The 17,820-nt window shown below is 41.1% G+C and overlaps 2 protein-coding genes across 4 annotated transcripts in view; one reads left to right on the plus strand and one right to left on the minus strand.

The window, feature by feature from the left end:
* The window catches only part of LOC149440130 (C-type lectin domain family 2 member B-like), a 344,322-nt gene that overhangs the window by 100,274 nt on the left and 226,228 nt on the right, over window positions 1–17,820 (minus strand). The gene's annotated exons all lie outside the window — the stretch shown is intronic.
* The window catches only part of LOC149440131 (C-type lectin domain family 2 member B-like), a 194,889-nt gene continuing 188,723 nt past the window's right edge, over window positions 11,655–17,820 (plus strand). Inside the window, exon 1 of the mRNA XM_089658903.1 lies at window positions 11,655–11,724. Coding sequence (XP_089515029.1) covers window positions 11,673–11,724 — 52 coding nt within the window. The 5' untranslated portion in view covers window positions 11,655–11,672. The remainder of the gene's footprint in view (window positions 11,725–17,820) is intronic.

The raw sequence follows: 17,820 nt of genomic DNA on the forward strand, positions 1-17,820 counted from the left end.
TGACAACTGTGCGGTCATGCAACATTGCACCCAAATTAAATTTACATCCTTTTTTCCCCACGAACTGAGCTTTATTTCAGTGGTATTTGATTACCTGTGCGATTTAAATTTTTTGCGCTATAAAAAAAAAATACCGACAAATTTGAGAAAAAAACAATATTTTGGACTTTTTGCTATAACACTTCCAGTAGTAAAATTTAAAAATCAAATTTCATCATAAATTTAGCCCAAAATGTATTCTGTGACATGTATTTGCTATAAACAAATCCCAATACGTGTAAATTAATTGGTTTACGTGAAAGTTATAGCGTTTACAAATGGCGGTATAGATACTGGAATTTTGTTTTTATACTAATGATGGCGGCGATCAGCGACTTATGGTGGAGATCAGCGACTTATGGTGGGACTGTGGCGGGCATTCTGGCACTCGGGGGAACTGACTTAGTATCACATCACTGACATCCCCAGTGACACCAATACAGGGGTTAACTGTGTGATGGGAGTGTTTTACTAGGGGGCGGGGTGCTTCACTGTTAGCACACTGATCGGGATGGCTCTGCTCAGCCATCCAGAGCAGTGTATGCCCAAACTGACAGGGAAGAGGGCTGTTGGTAAACAATCCAGCCCTTCTCCCTGTCGGTGATCGGCGTTAATCACCAGGCGCTGGCAGGTAATCACTGGGCGGGACCCAGTGACTGACAACCGGGGCCGCGATCGGCAGCACGGATAGGGCGCGCACTCCCCCTACCCGGAAATGCAGAATCACGGATATATATGTGATTCTGAGCACAGCAGCTGCCCTGGAGCAGTAAATGTACTGTGGGCGGTCCTTAAGCAGTAAGTAACGATAAACAAGCAGAGGGCACACCGGTATAGTGCATTATCCTTTAAAATAGTAGATTTATTGGAAAAAAGTATTATACTCACAGAGTCATAAAAGGTGCAAATACATCTTATGAGTACAGCACAAACAGTCCTCAAAGCATCAAGGTGTACAGAAACGATGGAACATCTAGAGGTTGACGCATTTCGAGGACTTATCCTCTTCCTCAGAGCCTATTGAGCTAATAGCAGTACTGCAGTGTTCCCAGACCTCCCCAGTCTTGTGAGGGCAGCAAGGCAAGTGCACCCCAGGAAGGCCAAGTGTTTGACTATAGCCCATTAATGCCATTGGGCCAACTCCCCAAGCGCAGGAAGATTGAAGTTTTCCATCTCTTGGTCAAACAATGAAGTTGGATGAGAAGCAGTTTAATGTTATACTGCATATGGGGGTTCTTTATGGTTAGAGAGGTAAGGATATGGAACTTCAGTTGGTGGTGTAATTGGGAAATATAGATAAATTCATAAAACATTTAGTTGTGTTTCTATGTAAATACAATGTACAGAGATATGGAAAGAAGTACTGATGGGAACACATCCACACAGGCTGAACTGGATGGACCAGTTTCTTTCTTGCCTTCTCAGCTATGTAATTGTGTACAAATGTCAACTTCAGATATGTTGGCTCAAAGACATGTTTTCCTTTACAGAAGAATGTGGCCGCTGGGTGTGCGGGAAGGCACTGTAGAAACATCATCAGCTACACACGCTAAGCAGCTTGGCCCAAATTAACTAAAGTAACATTAAACCTGGAAATCTACTCTAAGGTATAGGAGCTGTGACCAGAAGATTGTATGGGGTTGGTTTGCTGGCCGTGCAAACAGGTGACATAAAAAACTGACTCCTTTCCTTCCTTCCTCTTCCTTTCCTTTATGCCCCCACATGCCCCATCTCCCTATACCTTCCCAGGTTCCCCTAATCCTTTACCTATAAGCAGTGGTGTATTTATGTTTTCAATGAATCAATATTCAACCATTCCTATCACTTCATTTTGCTACTATAATTACATATAAGAAATAAAACAATTTAAATCTAAATCTACATTTAGACCTTTGTGGTCTGAGTGTCTCTAATGGAAAAATCAAAAAGATCTCATTCCTCGAAATATCTTGAGTTTTATTGCCGCCTCTCCAATGTGACTCAATTTTATCTATACCACAAAATTTTAGTAGCCCAGGATCATAATTATGGTAATCCCTAAAATGCCTAGAAAGGCTGTGGTACGTTTTTAATATTGGCCACATGCTCTCTAAATCTTTTGTAAAGGATTCTTGTAGTTCTTCCCACATATTGAAGCCGGCATGGACACTCTAACAAGTATGTCACATATGTAGTGGAACATGTAATAAATTGATTAATGTTATACATTTTTCCAGTAGTACAGGAAGTGAAATCCGCTATTACTCTCATATTAGCACCAGTTACTCTGCATATATTATACTTTTTACACGGATAAAAACCTTTAAAATTGAACATCTGCATTTTTCTTTTTTTGGGAGGAAAAAATCACACTTTTCACTAATGAATTATGGAGATTCTTGGTTTTGCGATAAATAAACAATGGTTTATCTGGTACTAAAGACCCCAACATGTTATCCTTTTTTACAATAGGCCAATATTTTTTAAAAAAGGACTCCATATCCTTATATTCGCAGCTGAACCTAGAAATAAATGCATAATCAACCTTTTTCTCTTTTCAAATTCTGATTATTCTTAATTTAAATTTTACCTTCCCCCAAATACCTCCTGACTAATTTTAAATCTGATTTTCTCCAATTTTTCAGGGTCATAACCTTTTTGTATAAATCTTTCCTTAATAACATATGATTGCTCAATGTAATTATTTAATCTTCAGCAATTCCTCATGATCCGAGTAAACTGACCCTTGGGTATACCTTGGATCCATTGGGGATGATGGCAACTACAGGTCAGAATATACCCATTTCTGTTTCTTTAAAATATGTCTTAGTGTATAACTTATTCTTATATTTAAAAATATTTAAATCCAAAAGATCACATGGTTCCTATCTGAGAGGGACACTTTGTGGGAACCATTGACATTAACACAGTGATCAGTGCTAAAAATATACACTGATCACTGTATTAATGGCACTGGTTGAGAAGTGATTAACATTTAGGGTGATCAAAGGGTTAAGTGTGTGCCTAGCTTTGTGCTTGGTTTACACTAGGTGGTGCTGGTACAAGAGGAAGTGATGGATCGTGTTCCCAGTTCTGCAGAGACACAGGATGGGTCACTTTCCCATCTCACAACAGAGCTCTGCCCATGTAAACATAGGCAGCACAGCTCTGTTTTTCCTCCCTGCCTGACGATCTGCGGGTGCTGGCGAACATCCATTCACTGGGACTCACAGATCGGCTTTTGCTGTGATAGATCACAGCAGAAGAGATCTTCCAGCGGTGCACACGTGTTCTGCGTGATGAGTCCTGCAATGAAATTGAGTTTGACACCTCTGCCATGGGGATCTGTGGGGGGGGGGGGATTTGGTAACATTTGGGCAAAAGTGGTCACAACATGGCAAAATCTTGGAGCTGGTGTACAAATATTGAACAAGAAAAAAAAATAACATTTTAGAACCACAAAGTATGAAATTCCATAATGAGAATTTGGGTTAATTTATTCTTTAGCCAAAAAAGACAAAAAACAGAAATATATGTATAGATAGACAGCACAGCAAATATAAATACACAGCAGATGTTGCTTGCTTTATAGCTCCCTTTATCTAATTGAAACTCCAGCAGTAGCTTCCTTTCGGACACAGTTGTCTTTCCTTAAAGCCTCTGATTGAGTTGTCAGATAAGCGATAAGTCAGACACAGATGACTCAGCAAAACCTCAGCTTGAACTGCCAGATAATAATTGCTTAAGGCACAGCTGACTCAGCAAAACCTCAGCTTGAACTGCCAGATAAAAATTGCATAAGACACAGCTGACTCAGCTTGAGCTGTACACTAAGTGATGATCATTGCTCTGTTGTGCTGACTCTTCCAATTTTGTGACAACATTTCTCTTTCATCTTTTATCTCTGCAAACACATGGTCAAGAGAGAGGAAACAATGCAAAAGGTACTAGACTGCCACCTGCTCAATATTCCATATTTACTTGATTGAAATATATTATTACAATTGTATTAAAAAAATAAATATAAAAAATTAGCCCTAAACCTAAAACCTAAAGTAAATATATACAAAACCAAAATACATTCCACTTATGTACAGAGTGCAGGGTTCAGGGGTGTGCTACATACAGAGTGCAGGGTTCAGGGGTGTGCTACATACAGAGTGCAAGGTTCAGGGGTGTGCTAAATACAGTTTGCAGGGTTCAGGGATGTGTTACATACAGAGTGCAAGGTTCAGGGGTGTGCTACACACAGAGTGCAGGGTTCAGGGATGTGTTACACACAGAGTGCAAGGTTCAGAGGTGTGCCATTTACAGAGTGCAAGGTTCAGGGGTGTGCTACGTACAGAGTGCAGGGTTAAGGGGTGTGCTACGTACAGAGTGCAGGGTTCCGGGGTGCGCCACTTACAGAGAGCAGGGTTCAGGGGTGCGCCACGTACAGAGTGCAGAGTTCAGGGGTGTGCTACATACAGAGTGCAGGGTTCAGGGGTGTGCTACATACAGAGTGCAAGGTTCAGGGGTGTGCAATGTACAGAGTGTGGGATTCAGGGGTGCCCTATGTACAGAGTGCAGGGTTTGGGGTACACTCTGTTCCGAGTGCATGGTTCAGGGGTGCCCAATGTACAGAGCACAGTTTCAGGGATGCGCTATGTACAGACTGCAGCATACAGGGGTGCGCTATGTACAGAGTGCACGGTTCAGGGGTCTGCTACGTACAGAGTGCACGATTCAGGGGTGTGTTACGTACAAAGTGCAGGGTTCAGGAGTGAGCCACGTACATGTGCCCTGGTCAGGACGAAGGCCGCTTTCAGGGATACCTCAAGCTTAAGGTGGATCTCCAACTTTAGAGAAAGCCGTATACGCTTGAGCAATAAACAGTTAGCTCTCTCTGTCCCCTTTATAATGTATGCCTTCACTGTCACAGGCATTTAGGTGGGACACTCTGAGTCTCAGCCCCCTCCAAGGGTCCAGTGTATCTCTGCTACCTCACTCCAGGCAATGGAATGGAACTCCGCCAAGCACCTAGCGCTGACTCCGTACATACTCAACTGTGAATAACTCTTCCTCTTTCTTACCTAGCGCACAGGCTGGGGACCTCTGAGGCACTGATCTGCTCTCATTACTGTGGGAGATGGACTGCCAGGGGAGATAATGACAACAACAACTCCCTTGCTGCAAGAGGATGTCCCACCTATCACAGGTACATCAGGAGAGGCTGCTTGCTGGACCTCCATTACCCTTGGTAACCGCTTGCTGTTCTCTGCACTGTGATAACTCTTGTAGTGGTGTCTTCATTGAACCCAAAAAGCCCACCAAGAGAAAACCCAGGAAACAACGCACAATATATTAACTCTTTCCTGACTGGAGCTGTACTGTAACTAGCAACCTGCCTACACACAGGTACGTCAAATTCCTTTCATCTCAATCATACAATACAGGACACAGGTATCGATTCCTAGACCACTGGACATCCCAAAGCAATAGTTTGAGGGGTGGGCAATAAAATAGCCAAAACAGCCATGACAGGCCCACAAGACAAACTGAAAAGCGTCAACAGACAGCAGAAGCAACACAAACAGAAGATTATTTGTTGGCTCCACAACCTGGGGAAAAAAAATGATTGATACTGAAAAAGCCCAAGAACTCCAACACTTTTGGTGGAATGGACTCCGGAAGGAAGAAGGAACTTATTTCTTGAGGTCTGAGTCTATAGAAAAAGAACAAGATATTCACCCAGCGGGATGGAAGAGGAAGGAGAAATTCCATGGAGGGACTGCCTTGTAGGAAAACAGAAGAAGGGGTAATATTTTAAGGGGAGACATGACAGGTGGCCAGAGATGACAGTTGTGCCTCACCCATAAGGCAAAGGGAAAATTGCTTGCCATGCCTTTAAGGTAGGACATTGGGAAGGGAATGAAATTCCCACAAAAGATGATCGGAAGGGTGCAAGGGAAGCTTGAAGGGACTGGCTTCCAGGATCCTCATAAAGCAAAAGAAAATTGAAAGCTAGTTCCTGGAAAGAAAATAAGGAGAGCCCTGGCAGAACTACGGCTGGCAGTGGCAATGGAAAGATGAAGGTTCCATTGTTGTAAAGGACCTTTCAAGAGGGAAACCCTCAAGAACACAAGGGGTGGGCTCTGCATAGGCAAGAGGAACAGCAAAGGTCACAGCAGACAACGCAAAAAAAAACTACTTGCAAAAAAGAATGTCCAGGGAGTGTGAGAGCTAAAGTGCTAGGAAAAGAACATACAAGGCTGAACCAATACCTGCAGGATGCTAATCACTAGATGTTTGGAAAACCAAACAAGTTGCAGGATGAGGAATGGGAATACATTTAACATGTAGTTTCCTATCATCAGACTAGGTGAGAACTACCCCATGTGACAGATTGCAGAGTTTGGATGAAGCAATTAGGAAGCCCCAAGGAGAGATGGACACCCAGCCTAGATGTTGAAAGTGCGAATCTGGTGTATATTAGCGAATTATAGATATGTGAGATCTCTGGGTAAAAGGCTGCTGAGCAGGCCTCAGATATAGACCACATGTGGAGAGGGAAATAATTGCAGTAGGGATGCACTAAGGAGAGGGGCAATGCAATCTTTTCCAGACTAAGCCAGTGAATGGAAGTTGACTAGTACAAAAGGCCAGGATTTTGAGACAGCGAGGGCAGAATTGTTTGTCATACCATATACTGGGCAATTTGGTAATTCGCAACCCTGATATGGGAAGCAAAGGATATATCAGAACTCAAAGCAGGGTCTGAGAATTGAAGTAGTAAATAACAAACGAAAAGAGTGCACAAACCTTGCGCATTACCTCAGTAAAAAAATAATGTATTTAATAATGAGTAATACTCACAAGACTAGCAGTACAAAAGGCATATAACATCCAAAACCAACACAGGGTTAAACGACACGTGCGAGTTCCATCCAGAAGGGAGATAAACTCTTGGTCAAGTTGATGCGTTTCGAAGGGAGATCCCTTCTCCATCAGAGCTTTAAAGTCTACAAAAGAGGACCTAAAGTGGTTTGCAGGAATGATCAGTTTTCAGTGTTCAAATGATAACTGACAGCCTCTCTGTTAAGTGTTTTCTATGAGTCTTAATTCATAGGAGGCATTTAGTCACTGTGTGTGTCAATATTTCAGTGTTTCAATCAGTTTTTTCATTTGTTCTTTACTACAGTCAATATCGAGATTCCCCAGCTTCGTGCTAGAGCTGCATAACCTTTGATCACTGTTGGATGAACATCATCAAATTACTTAATTGGCTCTCCTCTGATCAGAGGCCCTGAGCGCAGGCGGTGTTGGATCTGAGAATTGAAGGACAAGAAGTTATTTTTTATGGCAACAAGAGAAGTGAAAGGACTCTAGGATTGGAAATGACCTCCCTACAGAGTGAAAAGAAGAGTCTTAGTGACCCTGAGTAGGCATGGTCTGGAACTCATGTTTGACTCGAACATTAGCCGTTTGCGTGTTTGGCGAACACACAAATGGTAATGGCGTTCGGCGGGCTATTCACTCACTGCGCCCCAAAATGCACTATTCTTTCACAGGGCATTGTGATTGGCAAAGCAATGGACTTCACCGCAGGTCAAGTGAAATGATTTGGCCAACCACAGCGCAGATGAGTGGCGCTAGCGGTGATGTCAATTCAATTATTTACATATGACCAACAAATGTCAGATTGCTCGGCGGGTGCGGACAGATTGGCGGGCGTCAGGCTTTTTTTTTATTTTCGGCGAGTCTGAGCTGTCGTGACAATGCTGGACCCTGTGACTGATGATGGATTACAACATTACAACCATTTTTTTTTTGCCTTTTTTTTCAATAAAGGACTTCTCAAAAACTTTTGTTTTGTTTTTTATACAATAAAGGATTTTATCAAATGACTGGTCTCTTTTTTTTACTACATTTAACCCTTTAGTGAATGGGGAGGGGTACAAGTCCTCTTAGTCATTCAAAAAGGGGGTCAGCATCAGGGTGCCCCTTTATTTAAAAGGGTACCCTGATGCTAATGAGCTCTCCTGCCTGCAGACCAGACCCCCACAACCAACAGGCCAGGGTTGTGGGGAAGAGGCCCTTGTCCCCACACTGTCCCAATGCATAGGGCACGTGGCCTGGTAAGCTGCAGGGGTGGGCGCTCATTTGTCCCATCCAGGGGCGGACTGACAACTCATGGGGCCCCCGGGCAATAGGGGATCATGGGGCCCCTGTGTCCTTGCCCAAACTCAAAAAAGCCTATGAAAAATGTACCAGGGGCATCTCATGGGGAACCCTATTGACCCCGGACCCTCAGGCAGTGCTCGAGTTTCCAAATGGTCAGTTTCATATCGAGGGCCCTGCTCTTTCGAGCTTACAATCTATGAGGGAGGGTATGGTGGCACAGGAGGAGATAGCTGTGGGGGATGGTGTGGTAGGAAGAGTGGAGGAGGTTGGCAAGTTAGCAGGGGGTGTGGTAGGCTTCCCTGAAGAGGTGGGTTTTCAGGGTGCGCCTAAGGAGAGGAGAGTAGGTGATAATCTGATGGGTTGGGGCAGGGAGTTCCAGAGGATGGGTGACACCGTGGAGAAGTCCTGGAGACGTAAATAAATAAAAGTACACTTAAGTGTATAATGGCTGAAATCCGTACTACAAGATGCATCTAATATGATGATTATACACTATACTGGAATGAGGAAATCTGCGTTGGTCTGATGACATCTGGCGACTCAACTCCACGTGATGACATCACCTGTTTGCAGAGTTCCCACTTCCAGAGCACCTTGGAGTAGGTCTTATTTACTCCAACGCACAAAATGTTGTGCTATCTGGTTAGTGCATGGTATACTCATTCCTCACAAGCCACGAAAGTCACAATAGCCCAACAGCTATCTAATGAACCACAATTATCACATTGTACCTTCTATATTATTATTACTTTCAAGACTTTTATTTATTTACGTATTTTTAATCTGTACATTGTAGCGCTGCATTTTTATTGATTATTATGTTTCTTATATATATGTGAGTGCGCATTTTACTTAATAAAGCACCATGTTTTATAAAGGATAAGGCACTATTTTTCTTTCCTCTTGCTTGACATCTCAATACTTCGAGAGAAGAAGGCAGCACACAGACCCATATAGGAAGCGGGGAATCCCATCTTATCCACCCACTTAGGAGTAGTGGGGCTGGAAAGGAGTGAGGGAGACCACCAGTGGGAGAAAAGTGGCAGTACAGCTTGTTCAACTTTATTTGAAAATGTCCCTTCAGCATGGAAAATACCGTTCAGTCCTAATAGGACAAAAAGTGTTATTAGCAGGGGTGGACTGACAACTCATGGGGCCCCCGGGCAATAGGGGATCATGGGGCCCCTGTGTCCTTGCCCAAACTCAAAAAAGCCTATGAAAAAGGTACCAGGGGCATCTCATGGGGCCCCCTACTGACCCCGGGCCCTCGGGCAGTGCCAGAGTTTTCCAAATGGTCAGTCCGCCCCTGGTTATTAGCCATATATTTCAGTGTGGCTAATAGAGGAGGTGAGCGGACACCTATTCCTTTACACCAAGAGTGATGCACGGCACATATATTGGCACCTACGACATTGAAAGCACAGAGTGGGCTGTTTTTGCATCTTAATGTATTTTACACAGTTTTGCACTGTTTGAAGCACTTTTACTTTGCACATTTGTTGTTTGCATATTTGAGTCGATTGCTGATTGTTTTTATATTATATGGTATTATTTTATATTATTTTGATACACATTGTGGAGCGCAACACATATTATATTTATAGTTTACATTTTTTGCACAGTATATGAGTATGTGTATAGTGTTGCTGCACCAGTATTATAGCGATTATTGATTAGTTATATATGTACATTCTTATAGGATTTGTGCACAGAGGGAACACCACATTTTAGCTCACAAGTATTTCACACATTTTACACTCGGGAATACACTGCAGCGTTGCTCTGGGATCTCTTCTTCACTTACCTTGTCCTTCGCTCCCGCGATGTCCCCCCTGCAGTGTCCCCTGTAATGTCCTCCAGCGGATGCCGGCATCTGTCTTCCGGGTTTTGTTCCCTGCGACATCGGGACGTACAGGGGACGGAACGGCGGGAAATTTGAAAGTTGTAAAAGTGACATTCACTAAAATCACATAGTATAACATTACTGTATCAAACCATTTCACAAGACCTCCTTCTCTCTAGTTCCCTGGTCTCCTCCTCCCATGCCCGCCTCCAGGACTTCTCCAGGGTGTCACCCATCCTCTGGAACTCCCTGCCCCAACCCATTAGATTATCACCTACTCTCCTCTCCTTTAGGTGCACCCTGAAAACCCATCTCTTCAGGGAATGGGGAAAGAACAAAAAGAGGGCGCACAGGCCTAGTGCATTACCATAAAAAATGTTTAATAAGAAATAATAAAGTAGGTGTTGTACTCACAAACGACAATATAGTCAAGGCACATCATAAAAGAACAGCTGGATCAACACCGCGCTGAGTATCAGTCCGCAATAGGGAGTTTAGACATCCAAAAGGCTGACGCGTTTCGAGGACTTGCCTCTTCCTCAGAGCCCCACCCCCTGCTAACTTGCCAACCTCCTCCACTCCTCCTACCACCCCATCCCCCACAGCTATCGCCTCCTGTACCACTATCCCCTCCCTCCTAGATTGTAAGCTCGAAAGAGCAGGGCCCTCGATCCCCTCATGTTTTGCATTGTATTGGTATTGTTCTGTCACATGTTCTGTCCCCCATTGTAATGTACAGCGCTGAGCGAACTATTGGCGCTTTATAAATACTGTATAATAATAATAATTTCACATACATTTTGTCCCGAGTGCTTTGTCCGGCGCCCTGCCTGCATTTTTACTGTTCTTTCTGCCTGGAAACTGAGAAACGTCCATGGCGTCCAAAAAGCGTCCCTTTAGGTCAAAAGCGGTTTTAGACCGGCTAGAGAACAGCGATAGTAAATCAGAACCACTTGCAGAATTGAGTGATAATGATTGGTGGGGGAAATTCCTCAGACACTGAAAACGATTCTGCGACTTTGCTCAGCGATGTGCGAACTTGGCGCTCTATTTCATATTTCAGTGTTTTTGGTTTGATTATATTATTGAATTAAATTTATTATTATATTATTATTTTTATGATTATTAAATTATAATTTATGATTTCGTGTTTCAAATTTTAACATACCCGGGATGTTTACTAGACTCTTGTTCGGACAGATTTCAGTGAGTTATTCCTAAAAACTATATAAGCACCTGAAATAAATAAATAAAATTACAGGCCTACAATAAAAAAATACATATTTCCATGCAAAAAAATGTACTGTTTTGGGCACAGAAATATGGACATAATCAGACCGCTAGGGAGGTTAATATGTCTCATGAATTTATTTCACAGAAAGAAAAACAAATTTAAAAAAAAAGGTCAAATAAAATCACAGCAACTTGATACAAATAATGATCAAATACACAAATAGGGAATATACCTCAACTACAAGGAACACGAAACCGAAAGCAACTAAAATACCATGACTATGCACTCCCTATGGAGGGTGTGTTTGTATGTAACATAGTTAGGGGAGGTGTCCATCATTCCCTTTGTATAGCGGGTATTTCTTCCTTTCGAGAACATTCTCACAGAAGACTGAGAGTATACACACAGAATAAGATGGGGATTGGCGCACACACCACAGAGCCTGACTACAAGGCAGTAGAAGAGGGTAAGGGTCGCCTTTCCTTCTCACCCAGACCAATAGTACTGACAGCTCCTCTAAGACACATTGTCATTATACAACGCAGAGCTGAAGCTGTCTGTACTGGACTAACCATTGCTCTAGCACATGGACTACGCCTGCAAGCTTCTAACTACATTATCAGTACTGCTGTCTTTTCTTTTTTTTATTTAGCGTTCTTTGTATTTATGTTTTTGTTTACTTTTCTGTATTTTTGATTGTTATCTGCGTTCTATATTATATATGTTTTTATTTGAAATATAAAAAGGTGCAGCTCTAAAGTAATGAATGAATGAAATGAGAGGCGCTCTGATCAGCGCTACCAGTCTAAAGTGTGAGAGTTCATGAGTTATAAATATACCAATAATCAATATACTGATAACTGTGGTGATGGTATCCGTGGCACTGAGTGGTCAGCATTGGATGATATAAAATGAATAGTGACTGATAGTGAACATAAATCAAATGACACAATTGCGATAAACAATAGGTATAAAAAAGTCCAGAACATAAATCCATGAACAGGTGACATCCAGTGCTGGTGAATCTGTGAAATGTATTCCTTTGTATGCACTCACCAGAAGCACATATAAAATGTACATGAACAGCCGGTTTTCTATCCCAGGTAAGTCAGGCAGCACACTCATCACTCATAGGACCATTCAATTACAATAAGATATTTTTTTTTTAACTGGATTATTAGTGCAGTTTTTTTTTCATTTTTTTTCCTTTTGTGTGTATTTGATCATTACATGTGCTCTGTGGGATAACTCCCAACCTTCTGAGATGGAAAAGAGGGGCACAACTACTAGCAGACAGTATATAGGCAAAAGACACAGCCTTGATACGTGGAGAAATAATACATAAAAATGATCAGTTAAACTGACAAGTACTTTTATTTCATCACTATTGTTCCTTTATAGTGTCTTTTGACATTTACAAATACAGCAAGCTGGAAATTGGATATAAGGTTTGGCGTTGTAAAACGTTTTTGTTTTTTGATAAATAGCGAGTATTTTTTTTCATACAGATATAAACATCAGGACAAAATGAGGGAAGAATGAGGAGGAAAAAGGGACAGAAGGACTTTGTTCCAAAAAAATAGACAGTCCCTATATGTTGTTGCTACAAATTTTGTATTCAATGTAATTTTTTTTAACTGGAAAATCAAAGCAGTTTTTTAGTGTTTTTTTGTATTGGTGTCTTTTTTTTGTATTTGATCATTTTTTGTGTCCTGTTGCTATACATTTTTTTTATTTTATTTTAAAAAAATGCAAACTTAAAAGAGATTTTTTTTAACTATGCAAAAAAAAAGGAGACTTTCAGTGCCTCATCTGAAAATATATATGTAGTGCTGTACAAAATCAAGGGAGACAATACAGCAACAATTTTTTTATGTGATTGTCAATGTTTTGAATTTTATTCGTTATATGATCACCATGTATAATACATAAGGGGGGATATGATCTCCATGTATAACACATAAGGGGGGATATGATCTCCATGTATAACACATAAGGGGAATATGATCACCATGTATAATACATAAGGGGGATATGATCTCCATGTATAATACATATGGGGGGGATATGATCTCCATGTATAATACATAAGGGGGGATATGATCTCCATGTATAATACATAAGGGGGGATATGATCTCCATGTATAACACATAAGGGGGGATATGATCTCCATGTAAAACACATAAGGGGGGATATGATCTCCATGTATAATACATAAGGGGGGGATATGATCTCCATGTATAATACATAAGGGGGGATATGATCTCCATGTATAATACATAAGGGGGGATATGATCTCCATGTATAATACATAAGGAGGGGATATGATCACCATGTATAATACATAAGGCGGGATATGATCTCCATGTATAAAACATAAGGGGGGATATGATCTCCATGTATAATACATAAGGGGGGATATGATCTCCATGTATAATACATAAGGGGGGATATGATCTCCATGTATAATACATAAGGGGGATATGATCTCCATGTATAATACATAAGGGGGGATATGATCTCCATGTATAATACATAAGGGGGGATATGATCTCCATGTATAATACATAAGGGGGGATATGATCACCATGTATAATACATAAGGGGGATATGATCTCCATGTATAATACATAAGGGGGGATATGATCTCCATGTATAATACATAAGGGGGATATGATCACCATGTATAATACATAAGGGGGGATATGATCTCCATGTATAACACATAAGGGGGGATATGATCTCCATGTATAATACATAAGGGGGGATATGATCTCCATGTATAATACATAAGGGGGGGATATGATCTCCATGTATAATACATAAGGGGGGATATGATCTCCATGTATAATACATAAGGGGGGATATGATCTCCATGTATAATACATAAGGAGGGGATATGATCACCATGTATAATACATAAGGCGGGATATGATCTCCATGTATAAAACATAAGGGGGGATATGATCTCCATGTATAATACATAAGGGGGGATATGATCTCCATGTATAAAACATAAGGGGGGATATGATCACCATGTATAATACATAAGGCGGGATATGATCTCCATGTATAAAACATAAGGGGGGATATGATCTCCATGTATAAAACATAAGGGGGGATATGATCTCCATGTATAATACATAAGGGGGGATATGATCTCCATGTATAATACATAAGGGGGATATGATCTCCATGTATAATACATAAGGGGGGATATGATCTCCATGTATAATACATAAGGAGGGGATATGATCCCCATGTATAATACATAAGGGGGGATACGATCCCCATGTATAATACATAAGGGGGGATACGATCTCCATGTATAATACATAAGGGGGGATACGATCTCCATGTATAATACATAAGGGGGGATACGATCTCCATGTATAATACATAAGGGGGATACGATCTCCATGTATAATACATAAGGGGGGATACGATCTCCATGTATAATACATAAGGGGGGATACGATCTCCATGTATAATACATAAGGGGGGATACGATCTCCATGTATAATACATAAGGGGGGATACGATCACCATGTATAATACATAAGGGGGGATATGATCTCCATGTATAATACATAAGGGGGGGGATATGTTCACCATGTATAATACATAAGGGGGATTTGATCTCCATGTATAATACATAAGGGGGATATGATCTCCGTGTATAATACATAAGGGGGGATATGATCTCCGTGTATAATACATAAGGGGGGATATGATCTCCATGTATAATACATAAGGGGGGATATGTTCACCATGTATATTACATAAGGGGGGATATGATCTCCATGTATAATACATAAGGGGGGATATGATCTTCATGTATAATACATAAGGGGGGATATGATCTCCATGTATAATACATAAAGGGGATATGATCTCCATGTATAATACATAAGGAGGGATATGATCTCCATGTATAATACATAAGGGGGGATATGATCTACATGTATAATACATAAGGGGGGGGGGATATGATCTCCATGTATAATACATAAGGGGGGATATGATCACCATGTATAATACATAAGGGGGGATATGATCTCCATGTATAATACATAAGGGGGGGATATGATCACCATGTATAATACATAAGGGGGGATATGATCTCCATGTATAATACATAAGGGGGGATATGATCTACATGTATAATACATAAGGGGGGGGATATGATCTCCATGTATAATACATAAGGGGGGGATATGATCACCATGTATAATACATAAGGGGGGATATGATCTCCATGTATAATACAAAAGGGGGGGGATATGATCTCCATGTATAATACATAAGGGGGGATATGATCACCATGTATAATACATAAGGGGGGATATGATCTCCATGTATAATACATAAGGGGGCATATGAACTCCATGTATAATACATAAGGGGGGATATGATCTCCATGTATAATACATAAGCGGGATATCATCTCCATGTATAATACAGAAGGGGGGATATGATCTCCATGTATAATACATAAGGGGGGGTATGATCTCCATGTATAATACATAAGGGGGGATATGATCTCCATGTATAATACATAAGGGGGGATATGATCTCCATGTATAATACATAAGGGGGATATGATCTCCATGTATAATACATAAGGGGGGATATGATCTCCATGTATAATACATCAGTGGTTCATATAGTGAACTCTGTGTAGTTATTCACCCTGAGTTCATCACAGAGGACAAGGGGGCACTCTTTACGTCTGAAGGAAAAGAAATTTAATCTACAAACACGGAAAGGTTTCTTCACAGTAAGAGCTGTGAGAATGTGGAATAGACTCCCTCAAGAGTTGGTTGTGGCCAGCTCAGTGGATTGCTGTAGGAAAGTCCTGGATTCTTTCTTGGATACACAGAATATAACTGGATATAACATTTATAGGGAAAGTTGATCCAGGGAATATCCGATTGCCTCTCGGGGGATCAGGAAGGAATTTTTCCCTGCAGGAGTAAATTGGATCATGCTTTTCTGTTTTTTTTTTGCCTTCCTCTGGATCAACTGCTGGTATAGAATTATACCTTTTTTTTTTCTTTTACAAAGATTTTATTGTAGATGAAGCAGAGATAAACAAACAATCGGGTTACAGATTCAGTGACCATCGAATATGAATTGTACTGAATAAATGGAAACCAATTTAAATCATACATTGATAAAGGCATAAGTTGAAATGAAAAATTTTTCATAAATGCTTCATAAAGACAAGGATAAGGGAAAGAAATAGTGAGGAACTATTAGCGAACCGTTCTGGGTCCATAATGATGTGAGTTCATAAGAAAGTTTTGCTACATCAACATTATACAAAACAGGACAGACACAAAGTAGAACTTTTCCAAGAAGTGAAATCTGTTCCAAACCCTAGGTACCTAAAAGATGACTGGGGTACATAGATAGTACTGCAAATGTAGCTTATAAAATAGGAAACTCAATCCATAGAATATGATTAAGAGCAGCTTGGAAAGGAGAATAGAAAAGGACAAACAGTAGAGAGACAAGGACAACAACAATAATAATAAAAAAAAACAAAAACAAAAAAAAAAACGAAAGGGACTCCCAGGCAATCACGACAGAATCCATCTTTATATCGATAGAAGGGACTGGTCGAATCTCGAAGGTTGAGCTATATCCAGCCAAGGACGCCATACTTGCAAAAATTTTGTATGGGTGTCCAACAATACGGCCGTCAGTTTTTCATTGACCATTATGAAATTCATCTGCTTTTTGACAGCTTCAAAACTAAGAAGGGGAGTTTTCCAAGCTCTCGCAATTGTCAATTTCGTTGCCACAAATAAGTGTGATGCCAGCTGCCGTTCAGAACGGAAAAGGCCCTCCAATGGTTTAAATAAAAGCGCTTCATACGGATTACGCTTAATGTCTGTGTGAAGCATAGTGCGAAGGAGGGCATACACCCTAATCCATAATCTGTTTACTTTAGGGCAAGTCCACCAGATGTGGGCCATGGTGCCCAATTGTTGACATCCCCGAAAACAGACCGGTGAATATGAAGGTATAAAAGTAGCTAGACGGGCAGGCGTATAGTACCATCGGTAAAGAATTTTATAGGCATTTTCAAGGATAAGAACATTCCTGGAACTCTTAGATAGCGCTTGGGTCATGGTCTGCCAATCCTGTTGGTCTAAAGTCCCCCCTAATTCAGACTGCCAGCGCTGATGATAGGAACCAACCGGAGGTGTTCTACAAGATATAATGGAAGCGTAAATCAAAGAGATCAAACCCGGGGCATGAGGTCTGTGTCTGCACTGACTTTCAAAGGGGGACAAACGATAAGGTCCCGGCTGCGTGCGTATTAATGTGTTGATAAAGTGGCGAAGTTGAAGGTAACCAAAGTGTTCTCGCAGAGGAATGTTATAAGAAGAAAGTTTCGAAGGTAATTATTCTAGTGGGAAATAGGAGCGAGTGGACATCATAAAAACCATGCGTCTGCCACCAGGCAAACTGTTTGGGATTGTCCTTACCCGGAGGAAATAATGGGTTATGCAATAGACGTAACAGCGGCAAGTGAGGGGAAATAAGGCC

Source organism: Staurois parvus, unplaced genomic scaffold (assembly GCF_062004578.1).
Source record: "Staurois parvus isolate SC_StPar_1 unplaced genomic scaffold, SC_StPar_1.0 ptg001111l, whole genome shotgun sequence".
In the NCBI taxonomy this organism is placed as follows: Eukaryota; Metazoa; Chordata; class Amphibia; order Anura; family Ranidae; genus Staurois; species Staurois parvus.